At 39.3% G+C, this 23,329-nt stretch overlaps 4 protein-coding genes across 5 annotated transcripts in view; 2 read left to right on the forward strand and 2 right to left on the reverse strand.

Annotated features, from left to right (window-relative positions):
* LOC109842673 (probable cytochrome P450 313a4) overlaps positions 1 to 8,836 on the forward strand; it is a 28,258-nt gene extending 19,422 nt beyond the window's left edge. Inside the window, exons 5-7 of the mRNA XM_020411518.1 lie at positions 6,418 to 6,567; positions 7,479 to 7,624; positions 8,268 to 8,836. Coding sequence (XP_020267107.1) covers positions 6,418 to 6,567; positions 7,479 to 7,624; positions 8,268 to 8,372 — 401 coding nt within the window. The 3' untranslated portion in view covers positions 8,373 to 8,836. The remainder of the gene's footprint in view (positions 1 to 6,417; positions 6,568 to 7,478; positions 7,625 to 8,267) is intronic.
* Positions 9,718 to 14,808, reverse strand: LOC109843731 (cysteine proteinase inhibitor 12-like). Of its 2 annotated transcripts, XM_020412688.1 has the most exons (5): positions 14,720 to 14,808; positions 14,437 to 14,588; positions 13,064 to 13,286; positions 10,605 to 10,750; positions 9,718 to 10,015 (listed from the first exon to the last, which is right to left on the reverse strand). In XM_020412688.1, exons 2-5 carry the CDS (start codon positions 14,572 to 14,574, stop codon positions 9,881 to 9,883), a joined length of 642 nt encoding a protein of 213 aa, XP_020268277.1. In that variant the 5' UTR covers positions 14,575 to 14,588; positions 14,720 to 14,808; the 3' UTR covers positions 9,718 to 9,880. The 2 variants fall into 2 exon arrangements, with proteins under 2 accessions (XP_020268277.1, XP_020268275.1); XM_020412686.1 differs by lacking the exons at positions 14,437 to 14,588; positions 14,720 to 14,808 and adding an exon at positions 13,854 to 14,163.
* Positions 15,542 to 21,435, reverse strand: LOC109843730 (4-diphosphocytidyl-2-C-methyl-D-erythritol kinase, chloroplastic). Its single transcript, XM_020412685.1, has 11 exons — positions 21,037 to 21,435; positions 20,867 to 20,962; positions 20,691 to 20,759; positions 20,493 to 20,597; positions 20,321 to 20,377; positions 20,027 to 20,227; positions 17,269 to 17,361; positions 17,081 to 17,180; positions 16,868 to 16,967; positions 16,463 to 16,548; positions 15,542 to 15,865 (listed from the first exon to the last, which is right to left on the reverse strand). The coding sequence occupies exons 1-11, from the start codon at positions 21,223 to 21,225 to the stop codon at positions 15,765 to 15,767; spliced, it is 1,197 nt and encodes a 398-aa protein (XP_020268274.1). The 5' UTR covers positions 21,226 to 21,435; the 3' UTR covers positions 15,542 to 15,764.
* LOC109843959 (UDP-N-acetylglucosamine--dolichyl-phosphate N-acetylglucosaminephosphotransferase-like) overlaps positions 21,224 to 23,329 on the forward strand; it is a 14,785-nt gene continuing 12,679 nt past the window's right edge. Inside the window, exons 1-2 of the mRNA XM_020412957.1 lie at positions 21,224 to 21,259; positions 21,417 to 21,580. Of these exons, the coding sequence (XP_020268546.1) occupies positions 21,224 to 21,259; positions 21,417 to 21,580 (200 nt within the window). The remainder of the gene's footprint in view (positions 21,260 to 21,416; positions 21,581 to 23,329) is intronic.

The raw sequence follows: 23,329 nt of genomic DNA on the forward strand, positions 1-23,329 counted from the left end.
GAAGACGGAGGCGAGGAGCGAAGTTTGGGCGCGGGCTTCGACTCGCGAGGTCGTGCAAGCGAGGGCGCTCGGGCGAGGGTTGTGCGGGCGAAGGACTCGCCTGGAGGCAAGGTTGAGTGAGGCGAGCATGGGTCGCCTGTTGATTGGAATCGATACCTCGCCTGTAGCTTGGGAGCTCGCCAGAAGTGTTGGATCTCGCCTGTTGAGTAGTCGGGCTCGCCTGCGAGTGGTGAACAGCTGGCTCCAGCTATTGAGCTCGATTGCCCTAGGGTTTCCCTATAAAAGGGAAACCCTATTCTCGTGCAGAGGTTGAGCGACGCTGAAACCCCCTTTGAGCGGTAGGGAGCAGCTTTGAAAACCCCATAGCTGGCGGCGGCAGCAGAGTTGAGAAAGAGAGAGAACGGAGCTGAAGCTCCTCTTTGTCGTCTGCATTTGTGAAGCCAAATTGGTCATGTTCTCATTAATTGAGAAGAGGTTGTTGGTGAATAAAAGAGGGGTTTTATTTGGGTTAGTGAGAGAGAGAGTTTGGGCATTGATTTTAGATTAAATCATTTGCTATTTGTTTGGGAGATCTCAAGTTTGAGATCCTCTCTCTATTTGTAATTTCTTATTATTAATAAGAAATTAATTGGTGCTGCTCCCATGGACGTAGGCAAGATTGCCGAACCACGTAAATATTGGTTGTTTGTGTTTGTGTCATTCTTTGGTTTGTTTGTCCTTCTTGAACGGCGTTTGTATTTGATCTCGGGCATTAAATCCCAACAAGTGGTATCAGAGCTCTGGGCTACGCTTGGGCTATTTGGAGGAGTAAATCGCTTTGGAAGTTCGTCTAGGGCTTCGTTTGATGATAAAGATGGGATTTTTACTATTGATGATCTTGTCTACCGTCGTGTGGGGTGAGATCTTTTGGAGGCTCTTGTTAGAGTTCCAGTTGGAGTTAAAAATTTCTCTTTATCAGTTTGGATCTATTCGTCGTTTGTTCCGTATTAGTTGTTGGTGCTTTTGAGATAGATGGTCGGGAAAGGAGTTGTGGAGGGTTCTTCCGGTGTGAAGATCGTCCAAAATTTGAATATCTACTATATGAAGATAGACGTGGAGAAGTTTAATGGCACTAACAATTTTGGACTTTGGCGATGTGAAGTCTTGGATGCGCTCAACGCGTAAAATTTGAAAGATACTTTGGAGTTGGACGGGAAACCGGACGACATTGATGAAAGGGTTTAGAAGAATAATAGAACGGCGTGTGGTGTGATTAGGTCTTGTCTCACTCAAGATCTAAAATATGATGTGATGAATGAGACTTCGACTAAGAAGATTTGGGAGGTCCTAGAGAGCAAGTATTTGACGAAAAGTGTAAAAAATCGCTTGCATTTGAAGATGAGATTTTATCGCTTTCAATTGAAGAATGGGACCTCCATTAGTGATCACATGAACCACTACACAAAACTTCTTGCGGATTTGACGAATATAGATGTGATGATAGAAGATGCGAACAAGGCGTTGTTGTTGTTGAGTTCCTTGCCTGACGAGGAATATGAGATATTCGTCCTTATTCTTATTAATGGGAAGACATCTATTTCGTATAGTGAGGTCATCGCTGCACTTGTGAATTATCAACTTCGAAAGAAGGATAAGGAGACTTCTGTTGAGTCTGTAGCGGGGACATTGGTCGCAAGAGCAAAGAGTTCAAACCGAGGTAGGAGGTCACAGTCTAGAGGGCACATTCTGGAGTTCGTAGGAACCAATGTGTCTTTTGCAAAGAAGATGAACATTGAAAAGCCGAATGCCCAAAGTTAAATGATCGAGCCGGGAAGAATAGGGGGAAAGCTATTCAAGCTTCAGAGGTGAATGTTGTCAGGGCTAAGGGCGACAATTCAGATTCAGATTCTTCGGGCTACTCATTATATGCACTACCGTTAGTTTGTATTGTCGACTCCACTGAGTGGATGTTGGATTCGGGTGCTTCTTATCATATTTGTCCTAGGAGGAATTAGTTCTCCAGCTTTCAGGAGTTGGAAAGAGGGGATGACGTGCTCATGGGTAATGATCACGAATACCCTATTAGTGGTATCGGTACCGTTCGTATTCAGATGAGTGACGGAGTGATACGGGAGTTGGATGAAGTGAGGTTCGTTCCTCAGTTGAAGAAGAACATTGTTTCAATTGGAGCTTTGGAGGCAACATGCTATAGAGTGATCTTGGTTGATGCACGTTTGAAGGTCACAGTGGGGTCCATGATTGTGATGAAGGGCGTCAGAAGGAACAATTTGTATTATTTGCTTAGGAGCACAGTGATTGATAGAGAGCTGACGACTTCTTTGGGGGCTAAACTGTGACGTTGTTTGATGCTGGGGTATTTGATTGGCCATGTCATGCATGGATTGATGAGAAATGCTATGATCTGCAGATTAAAGTCCTTTGAGCACATTAGGATGAGCAAGAAGACCGAGGTTGAGTTTGGTACTTTTATCCATTGATCGAGGGGTCTTTTAGGTGGTGTTTAGTCAGACATTTGGGGGCCTTCCAAAGAGGCATCATTAGAAGGTAATCGATATTTGGTTTCCTATGTTAGGGATTGTACTAGGTATTTATGGGTTGTAACCAAGTCCCGTTGGTTTGAAGTCCTAGTAGTCAACAACAGTTTGAGGAAATGTATTGGCAGAAAGGTAATCCGTTCTTTTCTGCGTTTGTGCCGAGCTCATGACAGTTTGAGACATTTTATTAGAGAGAAAATATTAGGACGACGAGATGAGATGACAGATTTGGTGAGCTGTTCATTGCTGGAGGAGGATCGGCGTTTGATGTCGAGCATTGGCTTTGGTGTTCGGGCTTCGACATGTTTGGGTCATCTTCGTCATAGGTTGTCAACTGCTGTGTTTGGAGATTTTGGATCTGGTGGAGCTGTTTCAGATTTTAGGTTGCATCGAATGTTTGGCTACCCAGTACTTGGTCACATCGTGGATGTGAGATTTGATCCGATTACACGTTTGGGCTTCAGAGGCTCGTTTGGCTATCAGTTGGGAGCTTCTGATTTTTTTGTTCTGAGCAGGTATGTCACATTGGACTCTCGACAGGTGGAGAGTGTTGATCAGATCATTGGGATATCGTAGCGGGTGGAGAGTGATGCTACTCCACATACTCCGGATCATACTGCATTAATTGGGATTCCAGTTGATGTGACAGTTTGTGAATCATTTGTTTTTTGGATGCAGATGATGAGTGGTTTGATTCGAGTGTAGCTGGTAGATGTAGTTTGGATATGGTCATTGGTTCACCTCAGGTGGAGGTGTTTGGTTCATTACACTTTGGGGTCATTTGGAGTTCTATCAGCCGCAGATTTGTTGGTGAAGAGTTGAGAACTCTTCTATTTGATTGAGGGCCTTTGGAGGCCATTTGGTGAACTACGTGAAGGCTTGATTCCTTAGGTAAGAGGATACGTAGACAATCATTTATGATGCAGCCGATTTGGTGAGTAGATACCGACGTTTGAAGAGTGGTCTCATTCTCATTTGGGTTCCTGACTTGTTGTGGATTGAGTCCGTTATCGTGAATTATTTTACTTCGTACTGGACGCAACAAGTGGGACATTTGGTTTGGTTGGTGTCGGCTCAATTTTGGAAAACTTGGCCGAGGTGAAGATTTGTAGAAGGACTCACCTCCGACGACCCTCCGATGACGGCGGTCCTCGAGGCGAAGACAGAGGCGAGGAGCGGAGCTTGGGCGCGGGCTTCGACAGGCGAGGAGAGCTCGCCTAATGGCGAGGTCGTGCAAGCGAGGGCGCTCGGGCGAGGGTTGTGCAGGCGAAGGACTCGCCTGGAGGTGAGGTTGAGTGAGGCGAGCATGGATCGCCTGTTGATTGGAATTGATACCTCGCCTGTTGTAGGCTGTCTAAAAATCACAATAGATAGCTGATTCCCCATCAAACACCGATGATGGAAGTTACAATCGGACGACTTCCAGAAGGCTACAATTTGAAGACTTTCACATAGATCGATGAAGGTTACAATCTGACGATCTTCACAATAACTGATGAAAGCTCCAATCAACAGCCTTCACAATCAACATCGGGAGTTACAATCTGATAACTCTCACATATCAAAGAGCTAAAGCAAAGATTATAAAATGACGATCTTTGCAACGCTTTGACAGAAAGAAACTACAAATCGACGGTCTCTTCAAATCAAGACGCGGAAGTCCTCCCCGCATACCAGCATCAAGACGCACCGTGTTCACAGCAGCTGACGCAGTGCAAACGTAGCTCACATTCAGCTCCAAACGCAGCTCAGACCCAGCTGCCAACGTAGCTCATGTTCGGCCGCAAGCGCAGCCTCCAAAGCTGCCAACGCAGCTTCTATCCGCTGCCAAACGTAGCTCTTAAATCCTGCCAACGTAGCTTCTGACAAGCTGCCAAACGCAGCTTCCATCCGCTGCCAAACGCAGCTTCCAAGCTGCCAAACACAGCTTCCAACAAGATGCCAACGCAGCTTCCAAGTGCTACAAACGCAGCTTTCAAACGCTGCAAACGAGCTTCCAGACGCTGCGTTTGAACACAGAATTCACGTCAGAACGCGGATTTTGCGTTTGACTCGTTCAAACACGAGCTGAGCGGTTTCAAAACCGTTTCCCACGATCTGAGGGGATCACAACTCCACTCAGGAGTGATTTAAGGGGCAGTTACATCCCATTAGCCCCACTTAGGAGCGAATTAAGGGGGCGGTTACACCCCTTAATCCCTTATAAATAACTAAGAAATCAGCTTAGTTCGGATCCGGGATCTTTGATCCTTCTTTTTGGCAGCAAAGAAGAGATCTTTTGGGGGGAATTGCTGGAGCTTTGGGGATCAGCAAGAGGAGCTTTCTTCATCCTTGGCTTATAGACCGATTTCGGTTAAATCAACTATTTCATAGAGTTTCAAACTCTTTCAGAGTTCTCCACAACATCAAATCGTGAGGAGAAGACCACGTTCCAGTGAATCAAGACGTTCGGATCGTCAACGGAGAGCAAACTCGACGCAAACATTCGAAGAAAGCACTCTATCGCCACCGTGAAGAACCCAGAATTAAACAAAGTGGAGAATCAAATTCATTCTCCTTTCTTTTGTAATCAGGAAATCCAATTGTAACTGAGATTAAAGAAATACAAATTAAATTTCCTTCATTTCTTTTACTGCAAATTTTTTCACAAACACCTGTAGCTTGGGAGCTCGCCAGAAGTGTTGGATCTCGCCTGTTGAGGAGTCGGGCTCGCCTGCGAGTGGTGAACAGCTAGCTCCAGCTGTTGAGCTCGATTGCCCTAGGGTTTCCCTATAAAAGGGAAACCATATTCTCGTGCAGAGGTTGAGCGGCATTGAAACCCCTTTGAGCGACAGGGAGCGGCTTTGAAAACTCCATAGCTGGCGGCGGCAGCAGAGTTGAGAAAGAGAGAGAACGGAGCTGAAGCTCCTCTTTGTCGTCTGCATTTGTGAAGCCAAATTGGTCCTGTTCTCATTAATTGAGAAGAGGTTGTTGGTGAATAAAAGAGGGGTTTTATTTGGGTTAGTGAGAGAGAGAGTTTGAGCATTGATTTTAGATTAAATCATTTGCTATTTGTTTTGGAGATCTTAAGTTTGAGATCCTCTCTCTATTTGTAATTTCTTGTTATTAATAAGAAATTAATTGGTGCCGCTCCCGTGGACGTAGACAAGATTGCCGAACCACGTAAATATTGGTTGTTTGTGTTTGTGTCATTCTTTGGTTTGTTTGTCCTTCTTGAACGGCGTTTGTATTTGATCTCGGGCATTAAATCCCAACACACTTGCCTTTAAAACTTCACTCTCAACAACTCCGCTCCTACTCTTCAGCACTCTCCATATTGAAGAACTTCACGCCACATAGAGGGATAGGATGTAAACATGTTCTAGGCCATGATCAAGCTCCACACGGAGGAAGAGAAATCACACTGAAAAAACAAATGATCAAGCAATCCCTCCTCATTCAAGCACAAATAACATCTATTTGCTCCTAATAACTCACATCCTCAACAGTTTATCCTGAGTGAGAAGCCTTCCTTTTGCTGCCAACCATTCAATTATCCCATGCTTAGGCATAGTTGGAGGGCCCCAGACCAAAAAGGACCAGCAGCACCAACATTCAGATCATAGAGCTTGTGATATAAGTGAAATCTTTCGCTGGGTATTTACTAGACGAAGAGAGAGGTTTGACTAACAAGTAGCAACACACCGCCCTGGCCGGAATCACATTTCTAACTTTCAAAACTTCCTTCCATTGACATGCATCACTTGCCTTAGTAGGAACATGCCTGCTACATATTTTGGTGCAAATTACACTTTCTGAATCAGATCATATGAGCAAAGGTTGATTGTCATGCCTTTGCTATGACTTCTTTTTGTCATATCTCATTCACTTCTTCAACATGCAGATTTGCATCTCAAATGGAATATAACTGTTCCAGCAGGAGCAATTCTGGTTGTTCCTTTAGAGCTGGTGCAGATGGACAGCTCAATTTGGGGTGAGGATGCCGGCCATTTTAACCCACATCGCTTTGTTGTGGATTCCATTGACCAAGAGGGTACTACTGCTTTATTGGTTTTTTATATTGATCTTTTATGAAATTCTTGAGCTTGTTTCTGTATAGACTGTGTGCTCTGTTTGTTCTGAATTTATTCATGTTCATAGCTGTCACTGTGTGTGTGTGTTTTCGCCCCACTCCAAGATAATAAGCTATTGATTCTCTTATTAATCGAAATATCTTAAACTCTCAATACCTTCGATTTTAGATGTCTAATATGCTAAGCAACTAAAACAATATTAAGATTTATGGGAAATTGTCTAAAATCTTTAACGTGGTTATTCATCTCTCTCCAGCAGAGATTTTCTTAACCTCTATGACATATTTTTAGACGTCAAGTGTAAGTAACCTTCATGAATACATATGATTGAACCACAATTATTTCTTGAATAAGCATTCCTCTGAATATAAGACGTGATTATGTTGATAGATGTTTGAAGTGGCATTTCTGAAGCCTGTAGTTTAGTTTTATTTAATGAATAGCATGTCTTGGTTTTGAAATGTTTAAATTAAGTTGTTATATTGAAATATTGGAAATTACATTCATATTGCTTCGGATGCGCAATTATCACTTTGTTTCTTTTGAGGCGTTATGGAATTGTTATATTAGATCTCATCTACCTTCTTTTTATATTACCTTATTGTTATGCGAGAGCTTCAAATTAATTTTACACGATAAAATATGCTATATGTTAAAAAAATTTGGCACAAACGCCTTCAATTGTACAAGTACAAAATATATGTTAGTATACAATTGCTATATGCATCTATATACTTTTTTCTTTATTCCTAACTATCAACTATTTGTTAGCTTCACATTAGAGTGAACTGTTGAAAAGCATTTTGATTTTTTCCCCCAACGATGCAAGTATTTTCAGCTATGTTGTAAGTAGATTTATCCTCTATTTCAGGGAGGTCTCAGGAAGATGGGATCTTGGAGCCATACAAAAATGCAGCATATCTTCCTTTTGGCTCTGGTTCACGAGCCTGTCTTGGCAAGGAATTTTCAGTTCTGGGAATTTCAACATTTTTTGCATCGCTACTGCTCAATTATGAGGTTAGTGATATGAAAATTACTCTTAATTTCTTGAGCCTAACTATAAAAGATGCATTAGATTAAAAAAGATAAGGAACCTATGATCGTTACTTTATTCTTTACATCTCTATCCAAATTCTTCTTGAAGAATCCAAGAGATGCCCTTTGTATGTCTCTCTATACATACACCCACACACCCATACCCTCACAGAGGAACATAGAGACATACAAGCACGTACATACACATACTATTATAGTTTGAAAAATTAAAGGGCAAAATAGTAATGTTCGAAAAAGCAAGAGTACGAACAAATCTTATTATTATATTTTGAATCTTCATGATAGTTTGTAATGAGTAGTGGAATCTAATTGGACTGGTGTCAGAAAATGACGAGCATAAACTCTTAAGAGGAGCCGAACCAAGTAGTGATGAGATTTAAAGCATATTACTGGTTATAAGCTGAGTTGCTATCTGACTCTGAAAATTTAAAAAATGCGACAGAGATATATAAGCCATTAAAATATCAGGTGATGGATGTTGTACTTGGAAATAGTTTCATTTAGCATAAGATTTACATCTTCTCTTTGATTATTTGTACCTCGGCCTAAGAATTCAGGTTTGGTGATTCGGTGCAATTGTTGATGTTGAGGTCTTGCTTTGCAGGTGACACTTGTGCCAGGTTCTGAGAATGATCTAAACTCCACTGTGAATGATCGTTTTCAACCTGTTCCGAGCCCAAAAATAACGTTTATGAAAAGAAATAGCTGACAAAAGCAAAGGATTGGAAACAGAAATGGAAGTGTTTTTTCTTTTACCAGCAGACCTTCCACCTTCTGTTAGGTTGCTAATGTAATGAAGCCCTATAATTAGGTTGGATCGTTTTCCCTCCAGGTTTTTGACAGCAGGTGAGTGCTTTCTATTGTTTTTTTTAATTATTTTGGAAGCACTTGATAGCTGTTATCTCAGAAGAGAGGAGTCTGTATGCATGTAATTATTACTTACCGTGTCTCGTTGTACTTTTCTTTTTCCTCCGAAGGAGTATGGCGTAACCTTGTGTTTATGTATCAAACAGATGAATCCTTTACCAATATTAAGGTGTTGTTTATGTACCAAACAGATGAATCCTTCACCAATATTAAGGTTACCAATATTAAGGTGTTGTTTATGAACCAAACAGACGAATCATTTACCAATATTAGGGTGTTGTTTATGTACCATACGGATATGAAAATGAATGTTTGTGAGATATTGCGGCTGTTGAGGTTCCAGTTGTTGGAATTGGAGCCCTGTTACTGGTTAGATATGGCCATCTCTTCGTGTCAGAACATTTTATTTTTTGGAATTCGTCCTATTGAAAATATCATACCTTGTATCGGTAGATGAACCTTAAATGAATATGTTACCTGAACTTTATTATATTTGAATATGATAAGTAATATGTGTCCACACTGTTCAATATTCATTCAATTGAAGTTTTTTTTCATCCTTTCCTTTTCTCTTTTCTCTCCTCCTTCTGATAGTCTCAACGGACAGGACCTGGATATTATAAAACGTATATGCTTGGTTAGTATCAATATTTTATTGTCATTGGTGCTATATGCCAAGGAAAACATAATTAAAATGTAATTGTTCTTACTTTATAAGTTGTCCTATTGAGGGTGTAGGTGCAATTTGCACATCCATCAATCGATACGCATGTAAGATACAATGATTGCAGATTAGAGTAAGCGTATATCCTTGGCGTCTCTCTCCACGCATATACTGTTAAGAGGTTTGAGTTTTGATTCCGCACAATGGATCATAAGCATGTTCTATGAAAGAGAAAAAAAAAATTCAGAACAAACATCAAAATGCAGAAGTCGTGGGAAATAATGAACGATGTCTATCAACATAAGAAGTTTCAAGGCATTTGAGTAGTATTTCGGAGAGAGATCCAGAGCCCAAGCAACCTATTGGTCATCAAAACGCAGTAATCACCGTAAAATTAGCATGTTTTCTCTGCATCAGGCCACAAGAAGCGAACAGCCCATCGATCATGCCTACAGAGCTACTGTCCAAAGTTTCTAATGGTATCAGATCATCAAGCGCATTACCACCCAACACCACAAAAGGGTAAAACATAACCACGTAACAGAACTATATTAAGAGCACTAAGCTCGTCTACATAGCATAGCAAGCACCGGAAGCACTCATTATTTTCACATCATGACTCCACATATCACAAGTAGCATAGTCAAAATAACAGCTTATTACACAATTATTGATAAACAGAGTTTTTAAAGCTCCTCTTGCATTTGATACAACTGGAAGTTCCCTTCCAGGTTCTTGTGCACTTCTACTTTATACTTCTCCTCCTTGCTTCCTCTCCTCAGTTTAAGAAGCAAGTCGAACTTAGCTAGGTCTTCAATCATCTGAAAAGAATCAATAAGAGGTCTAAAATTAGTTTTCTGCATTCCTGGGTCTCTTACCAAGGGTAGAAAACTAGTTGTTTTATAGAGAAAAAAAGAAGACATAACGGTTTCTGGAAGGGTTAGTTTCACAAAAATCCCTCAACTTTTGGGTGTCTCACAAAAGTCCCTGAACTTTAAAGTTTCCTAATCAGCCCCCATTTATAATTGGCAAATAATCCCAAAAAATAAAAAATAAAAACAGAAAAACACCCAAAAAAACCAATTTTTTTTGGTATTTCCCAATTAGAAGGGCCCAATGTACTCCACTCCCGACCCCCCCCACCCCCCACCCCCCACACAGTTGAGAGTTCTACCGTTCAAGGACATTTAGTTATTTGCAATCACAGGTGGGGGATACTATGAAAAAAGTTTATAGTTCATGGAGTTCTTTAAGACACCCACAAAGGGTTCCACGAGAACAAAAAGTTCAGGAGGTTTATGTGCCAAAAAACCATAGTACCCGCCGCCCGGGCGGGGGAGGGGGGGGGGGCTACGAGATTAACCCTATAAAATGAGCAGAAAGAATCGGAGGAGGCAGGTAAAAGCCAACCTCTGCTTTTGAATGAAGGATTTCAAGCAGTTCATAAGCAGCAAGGGAGTTGGATCTCTGCTGGATGGTCTTCACAGCATGATTTGCTGCGTCTTTGACAACGGGATCATGGGGCGGCACCGTGCGCCATCCACTTCCATGCTCATCTGGCATATCATGGGGCTTATAGTACTACTATATACATGAAATGCCTATTTAGCATGTTATAAGAAGAAACATTTTCCAGAAAACCTTTGTTGGCTACCAAATACAATTTACTTATGCTAGATGCAAAATGTGCTCTTTTTGAGTGGAAAAAGAAGACCACAGTTTGCGTCTATGGTTTGAGTGCTGTGATCTTATGGTTATAATACTTGTCCTGACTATGAGCCTGATCATCTTTATGTTCCAAGGATAGAGAGGCAAAGATCATGTTATATCAGATCTTATAATGGAGCCATTTACTTTTGCATATGAATTTTCACAAACAATGTGGTCATCTCTGTCATCAACCAAGATAAAAGAATCTACAATTGGAAAAAGGGATAACCACATGCATGAGGATATAAAGGAAAGATTCCTCAAAATATTTAATGGCAGAAATTAGCTTTAAATATTTTATGGTTCAATGTTAAACTACTTTACAAGTAAGTTGGGAGTTTACCAATGCGTTTTAAAGCATGCAGGTTGCAAAACAAATTCCCTTCTAGCACATGACATATTTTCATATTTGATAAGCACTATAAAACCCAACACAGTGAGACAGACAGAAAAGAGATTTATGTCTGAGCAACACCCACTAAACATAGCCAACCAGACTACACTAGCATTCCAGTGTAAAATTAGGCAAATACGATTGAAAGTAAGCCAAAAGCTCGCACAAACTCTACGAGTCAAACCATTCCAAGCCTAAACACACAAATAGGTGGCTTATGGCTCTATCCATCTATTCCACAAAGGATGGTTGAGGTCCAAGATGGGAAGGGTTTCATACATTGACACGTTCATTCAATGCATAATCTCACATGAACATGGGTGTTATATACTCTCAGAGGGATGCCCACCAATCGAACACAAGAATTGCTTGAAATCATCCAAACACGACTACACAGATGTATATGTCTATTTCTTCTGAATATATCTCACGGACTCTTAGAATGTAGTAGGGAGCTACTCATACGATACACCATCTTATAATATTCTCAAGGTGGACAGCAGCTGAAACAAACATCATAAGTAATGGATATACAATAGCACACTTAACTGTATTTGGATTTAAACTTCAGCAAAATGATGCAAGGATGGAATCATGGAACTGATAAAAATATGTGTCATATCTATGAGAGGTTCTTATGAAAAGCAAATATGAACCATCTTCTGTTTCCCTCGCCGCTACTGTCTCTTAAACAAACATGGGTTAGAGAAATACAAAACTCCCATGTCTTTTCCATTTGCATTATTCAGTTAATTTCACATTTACCTTCCCGTACTTTGCTAATTTTACTGATTAACAACATGATATAGTTTTCCAATTGCCTTGTGCTCATGTAGGCAGTCAGATGAGAGGAGTATGTTTATCATTACAAGAAAAAAATATTTGATGTTGTAGCCCCTATAGCTCTTCAAAGACTTTTGGCTATTTTACGTATTGAAACAAACTTACTTTCTTATAATAAAAAGATTTGTTGAATGAAGAATAAAGCTGTTGAAGAAGAACAACAACTAGGCCTTTAATTGTTAGATTCTAAGTTCCAGTGTGCTTGCTCTCCATTCAGTTCTTCTCAAGGTCCATCTTGTCCACTCAGTTACTTGCTCAAGCTACTTGTCGGTATGAAGAAATTTGCATTCACCTTTGATTAGATTTATCTCAAAATTTCCATATTGTTTATAAAAACATTATCATCATATAGTCACAAGTCCAACCACCACACCACTAAATCCAAGAACCTTCCTCTAAAACAACAGTTTTATTGACCGAAGTGCTAGCAAGGAATGGGTTTCCCCCCTTTTTTCTTTACCCAAAAAGATCAGTTGGGGCCCAAAAACATAAGCTCTCCAAGAAATTCATAGGCAAAAAACAGTTCTAACTACATCAGCAAAGGATGAAAGAGTCAAGTAATATACCAAAACTTCCAAATTTCCTCATCAACAAGAACCCTTGAACAACAAACAATCATAACCTCCATGCAAAACTTAAAGAGACATACCAATTACCAATAATCATGCATCAAAGAGGAAGAAAGGACATTTTTGCATGTATTCATCTTAATCCCCTTTCTCAAGGAACTAATTTGAATCCGGTTCCTCCCACTATTCTACAATTGCGCTCCCAAGTCAAAACAGATCAAACCCATTGGGCATCACATAAAAAATCGCAGCAAAGATTACCAGATAGTAATAACTAAACCACTGCCTAGATATCCCCTTCAATTAACAGTATGAATAACAACTTAGGCACACAATAAATCTAAAAACATTACCTTGCTTGGCACCAAGGTCAGCAGCAGTGGCACCGGAAGAGGAGTCGGCAAGGGGAGTGAACTCCTGGAGCTCCTTGAAGTTGAGCCATGGTTTAACCCAGACCTTGGCCTCATAAAGCTTCTTCTTCCCACCTTCAATGGCCTCCACAGTCAGATAGTACATTGTTCCTGCAACCACTTGCTCTTTTGCGTTCACCACGCCAGCAAACTCCAAAAGCGTATTCTGCAATCAAAGCAAAAACAGTCAGCTTTCCAGCCACTCTTGTGTTGTCAAATTTTTTTTTTAAAAGAAGTTTATGGAAAAGGAATTGAGAGGAAATGGGTCAGGAAAAGATTTTGAGCTCCTCCTACTCTTCGCTCCTGACTCTCCTTTTTTTTTTTGGCCCCTTTTGTTGTGACTGTAATTTCTCAAAGGTTGGATTCTAGAGGACAGTGTTCTCTCGTGGGCTTCGTTCTCAGACAATCAAAAATAATACCTAAATTATATGACTCGTGGCTTTGTACTGATCTAGATAGAGCATATAACAATCCGATCCATAAAACAAAAGTTGTGGCGACCTTCAAAAAAAAAATTTCTTTTTTAAAAAAATGAAACTTTGAAGGGTCCATGAACGCCATCAACAGATTAATAAAATAAATAAAATATGAGGAGCACACCAAGCAGCCCACTTGTTAAGATACCTGTACAAAATAGTAAAACCCTAAGAAATCCCTTTTTTTTCCTCCTCAAAAAGAAAAACAACAATCTCCTAAAAAAGAAAGTAAAAAAAAAAAGCAAAGAGAGAGAGGCCTGCTTCTTGTTATGCTCGTCGACGGCGAATCGAGCGAGGTCCTCGATCTCAGCGCTGTTCTCGATCCCCCCCTTGGATGATTCACGAACACCCCCAACCATGTTTCTCTCTCTTCCTCGATGAACTCGAAGGCGATCGATCGAGACGCAGGAAACGAACAGAAGCGCGGAGCAGCAAACCAAAGCGACCAAATAATAAGGAAGTGATGGCCTCATCCCTTTAAAAATCTAGATATTATGCATTCATTTTCTCCCGAATATAGCGTCAGTTTGATTTTTCGTGTGCCGTTGTATCGAGCAGATAGATTACTTCACCTCGGGGGCGCAAGCCACGGGGGGTAGGAGGGTAATTAAATATCTTTAAAATATCTTAAAAATACTTGTTACGTAGTTTGAAAACGCACACTTTTATTTTGGGTTTTTTTTTTCTTCACAAACTACCTACCCAGCAAGAAGAAAAAGAAGAAGATCCAATTTCCTCCCCCAAATAACTATGATTTTTCATTCTATATATACTGTACATATTGACATATTATTAATGTTCTGAGAACATAACTAAAACTTGTACGTTAGTACTCTTTACCTGCTGCTTGTTGTGCTCGTCGACGGCGAAGCGACCGAGCTCCTCCATCTCAGCGTCGTTCTCTCCCATCCTCCTATCTTGGATCCCTCCGGGCATCCCGCACACCGCCTCTCCATCGCACGACTCCTCCGAATCCATTATCACTGGAAATTCTGAAAAAAAAGATTTTTTGAGGACTAAAACTCTCCAAAACAATCTATATATATATACATAGGGAAGCCTAGCGGAATTCAGATTTTTGCGAATCCATGCATTATCACTTGGGGGCAAAGTGGTCACTTACTGCCTTTAGCCTCGGTGGAGTCATCGTCTATGGGCTCGATTGGCAGTTGAAGACTACTTCAACGCGAAGGATTTATTAATGGATTAGAAACGATTTAATGGATTGATGGCGACGAGGGCCCCGCTCCTCCTGCTCCCGGCTGGGCCTGGCCCACGACGGGCGTCGGCAAACATGCAGCGTGTCCACGGCTGGCGGGATTTTTTAAATATAATTTAATCACCGCCTTAACTCCCCACCTAATAACAGTAATGGCTCATATCCGTTTTATTTATTTATAACGCACGACTTGGTTCTCTACTGACATGTGCTGTGTCTCCTCCCTATTGCATAATGAGTTAACATGAGTTGGCATGATCAACTTATTATGCAATAGAGAGGGGACACCTCACATGTCCCCTCCCTTAGTCTAATATTTTGGGTCCTTAAATCATTTTTCTTTTTTTTTTCTTTTTTGATAATTACTGACACGTTGATATTATGACTCCCCTCAGATTCGTCTTCTAAATCCATGTATCTATATTGATAACCTTGATGTTTATTGATTTTGATGTTTATTGACTGTAGTTACATGGGTAATTTTGGGAGTTAGTTTTCATCTGGACTCTAGGATCACCCGCTCGTATAGAATCACAAACTCCGAGGTCACATGTGTAATAAAAGATAGCTCAGTGTGTACCTGAATGTAAGTAAAGTTTCAAAGGGTGGGCAATTTGGGTCATCTCGATCTGCTGCGTAGCCAATTTGTGGTTTATGTTTTTTTTTTTCTTCTGGCAAACAAAATGATCACTGATATATTGCGCACAAGTCAAAATATCACATCACTTTCACCAATATTACCAGTGAATTGCAGCTGCTTAACTCATGGTTTCTGTACACAGCACTCTTGCGTTTGTTAGTCAGGAGAATATAACGTCAGAAATCAACAGCAAAAGGAGAAAAATATTGTTTCGCTTTGATCACACGAATGTCACTCCACAAGCACTGAGCATACAACGTCTTTGCAAAAATTAAGGTTTCAGTTCCTCAGAACTCCTCTACTCCACCTCTACTCCACATTGGACGCTTCTTCCTTGGTAAAAGAACTTGCAGGCGATGAGCTCGGTTCTGTATACCATTGATTCTCTTGGCGAGTGAGAAAGGAGGCCTCTGCATCAGATAATAATAAAAATTGTTAAGACACAAAAAACAGTACAACACCAACACCAAAGGCTTTATCCCAAATTTTTTCAGGTTCGATTACCTAAACCCTATTCTTCAATTACATTCCATTACGTTTAATCTCCTCGGTTAAGTTAACTATATCATTAGATTTTTCTTAATTCCTTCCAATCAACCCCTCTTAAAGCCTGCGTCTAGCCCGTTGCTAATAATCGTAAGAATTTCTCAACTTCATATTTTCCTCGGTGCAATGCATGAATTCAGTCACCTGGCCAATTAAGTTACTAACTACATTATCTAGTTGAAGAAGAGAAAGCAGTTAACAATTTTATCTAGAGCAGTGATAAATACAATACACTTTCCCAAAGTACTCTCCTTCACTACTAAAATTTTCATGGCAATCCAAGTGGAAGATCACCACACTTAATGTAGTTGTGTGAAGTAGTCTGGAGAGTGTAGTTTAATTAGTAAGTATCCTTTAATCGACTTTCAGTGCATGAGCATCATTTGTTTAAAAATTACCTAAGGAGTGGTTATGCTTACCTAATCGACCGATACAAACTAAAGAAATCTCAGACTCCATACCTGATAGAAACACATCCTTGTAGTCATCATCATCATATATGAATTGTGGGGGATCTGGTGAACCAATGCCAACAATTGTGCTTCCACTGCTCAAAAATATTTGATAGTATTAGCACTAGTGCCTCAAAAAACAATGATAAGGCTATGAGTAGCCATCGTAGTTCAAAAGATTAATAACGTTTTGAAAAGATAATATTATAGTAAAAAATTACATTGGACTGGTATCCTTCATATCTTAGGCACCTACTATGACTAATGATCTTGTCTAACAGAAGATATCAAAGAACTAGATTATTATTATTATTATTTTTTTTTTTTGAACTCCTACCTACTATGACTAAAGATCTTATTTCTTTTTCTTTGTTATTATTATTATTTTTAAGGGGAAAAGATCCTATTTCTTACCTTCCTGACATGAAAACAGCATTATACTCTCCACGACTAGCTGCAAGCACACGTTGTTTCAACCTCTTCAGAGATGGCACAACTTCAAAAGCAGGAGGCTCTACGGAGAGGAACAATTAAGCAAATAAAAAAACACCTTTAACAAAGAACATTAATATAAGAGCACCCACAATATGAAGGTTGAACAATTTCAAAGAACATCTGATGCCATACCTAAATCATTCACACAAACATCTTGAGATATTCCATTCTCATTGATCTTCTGAAGCAAGGCCAAAGGGTCAACAGAACTAGCTTGATCTAACCGAAATCTCTGCATATTTGGACTTGTATAAGTAAAGAGACATTATATAATCTGGTCATTTCGAAAATGAAAAATTACTGATTTAGGATTCGCCTGCCTTGTAAACTTCAGCTGTTGGGCATGCTTCTCGGGGCTTGATGAGAACCATTGGCAAGTCCAAGGGTATTGGGCGTGGAATATCTTCAACAATCTAAAAAAATAAAGAAGAGGATTAGATCCACATTTTAAACATGAACGATAGCAAAAGAAGAAGCAAAATTGTGGCAATTTTGCAGCGAGAATTTGCATAACGCATAATTTTGCTATAGTGTAATTGGAGAATGGTGGTATGACTTTGAAGGTTCAACAAATTAACGAGATAGCAATCACAACCTATCCAAATATCTGCTTAGGAAATTCCTTGTGCAGATAGAGTTAAGAGGAAATAACTTATATGATAAATTGAAGTCGTATATTTCCAACTTAGTAATGCATATTAAGTGGTACATAATGACATATTAACATTTTATAATGCTACACGATCACATATTTTTCTCTTTTCCAAGAAACTACATCAAGGTTGCAGAATCTCGTTAATGTTTTAGGATATGACTATAGGAAGTAGATCAAAATAGAAGAGATGTAGGGTTCTTTAGGTCAGACCACCCATAAACAAGAAGAATCAAAGCATATAAAGTTGAAAAACTTCAGTAAGGTTGTTGAATGAATGGTGAGAATACAATGACAAGGTCAAGAATTCAGAGGGGATATAAATATAAAGGAGTGAATTGTGAAGATCCGGTGAGAAAAGTAACAGGAACACACAAGGATGTGAAATCTCTTGAGCAGAAAACCTACTTGGATTAATTTCATAGCTTGATTTTAAGCGTATGGAATGTGGCAGCTGACAAAATGCTACCCTCAATATTTTTTTTTTTATCAGATCTTGCTAGGCTGGAGGTTGCGCTGAAAGGTTCATGACAAATCAACAAAAACGAGGCAAAAGATGAGGCCAGACCCTAAGACAAAATGGGTGCAAGTCAATTAGAGTGTTTCGCACTTCTGCATCAGACACTGACATTTTTCTCACATGCATTGGACTCTCAGAAACTATATCTGATTTTTACAAACCAAAATATTGTGTGCCTGATACCACGATTCATTTGCATATCTACATTTAAAATGAAATTTTAGATAAAAGGCTACAATGCTCAAGATTTTTAACCATGTTAGAAACATGCATCTGGCTTCATAGACTTGTGTTAGGCATATCAGACTAGATGCAGATATTCTTTCATTAGTTGCTTGATTAGAAGCTACGGAAATCACAAAGATTATATTCATATTTTCTTTTCAACTCTAAAACACATATTGCCTTCACTAGTAAGTTTGATGTTGCTAACTGACATATGCACATGAACAAATATCCATGTTATCGTTTATTAAAAAAAATATCCATGTTACCATGAGCTGGTACCTAATTTTTTAAGAATTAGTTATGCCACTTTGTTCAGGTTGCACCATTTCATGTTCTGCAATAGCTGATTGTAATATTTCTTCGGAAAGGAATGAGAGTTCAAGAGTCACTAAAATGACACCAGAGCATAGTAATCTTGCTTATCTTTATGCTGGGAAAAAGGTCTTTATATCATTGTTATACTTTATGAAACTTGAAACTCAAAACTATTCTTCGTAATGCTTGAGGACATATGTATGTCCTTGTTCAGTTTGTCTATCGACTTTGTAATAAATAAATAAAACACTACAATTTGTCTTCTATCCATGCCCATATATCAAACCAGTTGCATAACTGGTAAGATATATCTAACTGTCAATAAGGCTAATAGATGTTAGCATAAATCATCTCTGTCCTATAGTTTTCTTGACCACTAATTTGACAATACCTTGTAGAGCGTGCTGCAGTCAGACACTCATTACATTTCATCATATTTGTATTTATTGTTACAATATGAAGGTGCGCTCTAGAGGCTACAACATCCTAATTGGCAAATGCTGAAATAATAATGATGTGGGTACCAGTTGCTGATATGATATTAAATATTAGTGTCCAAGAATCAACATAAAAAGATTAATAAACCATGCAATTGGAGGATATTACGCAAAAAGAAAATCCATGTCATTCTGAAGTTTCAACCTGCAAAATTTTTTGGCATGTACTGATGGAATGATATATAAGATACCTACCTGATCATGCATATGTTTGCGGAAAAATAGCGACTCTTAAAAGGTGCATGAACTAAATAACATATCAGTATGAAGTCTATCAGTCTATGGACAAGGTGGAAGTCAGGCAGGTAATGATCCTTGTTTACTTGTTACTTACATTAAATCAATGTTTGTAAGTACAATGAATTTGCATGCGTTATATTACCTAAAACGCCAGATACACATCAAGGAGAAAATCAACAAAAATGAAGCAAAAAACACACGGTTCCAACTAGATTTGAATCTAGATACCTATGGCACCGTCTTAAATTCCTTCAATACATCGCAATCTCAAAGTCATAACAAGATTAAAACGATATAGTCTAACACAAATATAATCTCAACACATCACGCATATCCCACAAACTTAAGGTAGCATACACATACAGGCATATACACGCAAAGTTCAAACACACCCATATGAGCACATATTGATATCAGTGTGTACAGGATTGTGTAGTTGTTGATTACTTAAAATGTTGTAAAATCATAATTGCCAACGGTCCATATGAATCTTGTTTTTATTGTTTTTTAAATCTTACTCCATTAATTTATATGTGAGCTCTACAACCAAATGCTAGTAGTTTAGGTATAAACTAGCATTTAAAACATATGTATATATTCATCCAAATGATCAGTGTTTAGCATACCTCACCCCTACCGGTACAATAAGCTGCTCCATGAGAGAAAAAGAAGGGAACATCGGACCCAATTTCAGCTGACCATTCTTGAAGGTCCTTTTCTGTAGCGAGACTACCACTGAACTGATTGGCTGCCCATAACGCAGTCGCAGCATTGCTACTCCCACCACCAAGCCCGGCACCAGTAGGAACCTTTTTGTCAAGATGAATCTACATGTTGTGTCGAATTTTAATCATCAAATTCCAGTAAAATTAGTGGATTAACAGATTTATTGGACAGAAATTTCAATTTAAAACTTGTACCCAGAAGAAGTTATCAGTTCCAGTCTTCTTCCTATACAGGTTAAGTGCTCTAATAATCTGCAAAGAAGTGATAGAAACCCAAAATTTGTATGAAAATATAAAAATCTCTCAGCAAGTTTAAAAGATAAATATGGAAAGATGAACAACTTAAAGATGCAATCTTGCTCCTTACCAAATTGCTATCATCAAGTGGGATTCCAGGCACATTTGTCGACAGACGATCTCTAGTTTTAGTTGGAGATAAGGAGAATTTGATTGTATCTCCTAAACTAATTACCTGAAATTTGGAAATTTCTGTGAGAACGTATATCGTCATCTCAAACCTTTAGTCGTCCCTACAAAATTTTGTAAACCCATTGTAAAGACTCACATGGAACAGCGAAGCCAAATCATGGAACCCATCTTCCCTCTTACCAGTAATCCTCAAAAATACATTAATCTGCATCAACAGAAAATAAAAATACACGAAAGTGAACTTAGTCTGAATTAACATCTCAAATTAAGCCAAAACCTGTGCTGTCAACAGGGTTATTACTTTATAATTACCTTACAAGGTGAGAAGAGATTGAGTCTAGAAAGGCTAGCGTTCTTATCCACTTCATCTGCCAGTCTATTAATCCTGTCCTCTGGGTCGTAAACTACCTAAAAACAAGCGAAATTTATTTTAATCCAAAATTACCCCAAAAAAAAAATCAAACTGAATTCAGAGGACATACCTCAAGCTGTCTCCTTCCAGATTCCGATGACCCAGAAGCCAGAATCCTACCAAATGGGCTTCTCTTGGATTGGGTCTTGGGACGAAAGGAGGAAGACCCGCGTCTGCAAATTGAAGGGCGAGGCACTTTCGAGGAGAAATTGATGGGTTTTGCTCCATTAGGAGAGAGGAGTTGGGAAGAGAGAGCCATGGTGAAAAGAAAATGGGATATGCTCGGAATTTGGGTAGCAGGTCAAACACACATTTGTTTTGAGTTGGAAATGAGGAATATATAAAATTCGATCGAATACCTACTTGCGATCTTTGTTTCTATGCAGGGAGAAGCTGAAGAATCCTTTTTCACGTGGCTCCTGGTCTCTGAATTTTTTTTTTTTTTTTCAGTTTCTTTTCCCCTTCTCGCGGTTCTCACTCCCTTCTCTTGGGGTAGTTCCCAGGCTCTGCGATCGGGTTAATGGGCCATGGTATTTGAGGCCACTTTGCTGGGATTACATGACAGAGTGGGCTTTGTTTATTGGATCTCCCTTTTGGAGCCCAACTGGATATCAGTAAGTAAGTTAAAATTTAGAGTGAGAGTCAGAGAGAGAGAGAGTTGGAGAGTTTAGTCCCAGAGCAGTCGAAGAGCTTGAGAGGGGTACAAAATGAGGAGGTGGGCTTGCGGAGATCCATACTTACATCGACGGGGTGATTGGGTGATCAAGAAGGCCCAGGCCTAGATCAGTGGCCCACATTGCACCCTGCGCGGGAGAGTGGTCGTCAATGTTCGTTGCTGATGGGGTACGCGCACGCGCGGCCCCCGCCCGATTCTTAACATTTAAAATTTCTGATTACATGCTACCAGCAATATTTAATGCATAAATAATTGATTTGTCTTCACACTGAGATCTGAAATAGTAAAAAGATACAGGGTTCATTTCCACGTTTTTTTTGTTTGTTCCGATTATTCATTTGCCAGTTTAAAGGTTTTTGATAGTTTGGTACTGAAAATAACCAATAATAGAGCAAAAATGTGTCGCACGCGCTATAATGAGCAAATGAGAATCAAGGCGTAGTGTAACGTACACATAAAATAACAGCTCGGTCAAAGTAAGCAGGTTATCGCATTTGTCCATGAGAACAATTTGACGGTAAGTGACCCATGCAACCGATCATATATAATACAATACAATATAGAAAAATTAACAATAAAACCGTATTTTCACATTAGTATAAAACCGTATGTATGGCAATACGACGGTGTTTCAACACAACAATGAATTTCGAGCGATGCCACTTGCTTTTCTTCTAATAGTAAATTTATAGGAATAAAAACACTTGTTGAGCACAAATTCAACGTAGAATATTCAGCGAAATATTATCATATTCCTACGTATTCTTTAAAAAAAGCCAAGAGACAAGATGTTAATTAATGATTTTTTTTTATGTATATATAAAAACAGGACGAGAGATTCAAACTAAACCCCGGAGTCATGCTTACATAGTCCAAAACTGATTGTTACATTGTTTATAGCCAATCCCCTAACTCAAAAGGAAAAAGCTCATATTACATCCAATGAAAAGTTAATTATAAACTAAAACGAACTTGTCATTGGCTAGTACAAAACCGTACATAAATGATAAATCATCTATTATGAACTATCAAATTGAATATAGACGAACAATTTTCATATCCCTTACAAATGAAATACTATCTCATCGGCACATATACATACGTATCATAGAAAATGCTGGCCCCTTAAATCTTCAATAACTACATATTAGTCCCTAAAATCTTGAAAATTTACATGTTTGTCCCTTAAAACTTTAATAATTGCATGTCAGTCCCTCAAATTCCTTAGGGCGTTGCAAAATGGTTCCTCAACTCATTTCTTGATGGGTTTAAACTCAATATCCACTTAAAATAAATCCAAACACGCGTGAGTTCTTGTTCACCAATGGTTAGCACAAAAACAGATCAAAAGTTGAGCTTCACAAGGGTCGAAGCATCAGAGAGAGTGGTTTGATGATTGCAGATTTTGGGTTAGGAGTTAACCCGACCATGATTAGGTTTTTTTAAACTAAAATACTAATAGATGGACCATTTTGCAAGACCTTATAGGATCTGAGGGACTAACATGCAATAATAGAAGATATAAGGGGCTCGTATCTAAACAACCCAACATTAGATTAGCCGCGAGTCTGTTCCGAAGTCCCAGTCCAGTCCAGTCCACCCACCCCTTAAACACGTCCTCTCACCAATCAAGACACACCACATCAGCATCGAAACCCGTTAACCCGAATCCGACCCGATACCACCC

Source organism: Asparagus officinalis, chromosome 5 (genome assembly GCF_001876935.1).
Source record: "Asparagus officinalis chromosome 5, Aspof.V1, whole genome shotgun sequence".
Lineage (NCBI taxonomy): Eukaryota > Viridiplantae > Streptophyta > Magnoliopsida > Asparagales > Asparagaceae > Asparagus > Asparagus officinalis.

Coding starts and splice junctions, on each gene's coding strand:
- LOC109843731 (XM_020412686.1), bottom strand. CDS start 14,069: ATGAGGCCATCACTTCCTTATTATTTGGTCGCTTTGGTTTGCTGCTCC. Junction 10,751..13,063: donor TGACCTTGGTGCCAAGCAAG/GTAATGTTTTTA, acceptor ATGATATGCCAG/ATGAGCATGGAAGTGGATGG. Junction 10,016..10,604: donor TCCTTCATTCAAAAGCAGAG/GTTGGCTTTTAC, acceptor GATTCTTTTCAG/ATGATTGAAGACCTAGCTAA.
- LOC109843730 (XM_020412685.1), bottom strand. CDS start 21,225: ATGGCTCTCTCTTCCCAACTCCTCTCTCCTAATGGAGCAAAACCCATC. Junction 20,760..20,866: donor ATCTCTTCTCACCTTGTAAG/GTAATTATAAAG, acceptor CTGTTGATGCAG/ATTAATGTATTTTTGAGGAT. Junction 15,866..16,462: donor CAAGGATGTGTTTCTATCAG/GTATGGAGTCTG, acceptor TATCTGATGCAG/AGGCCTCCTTTCTCACTCGC.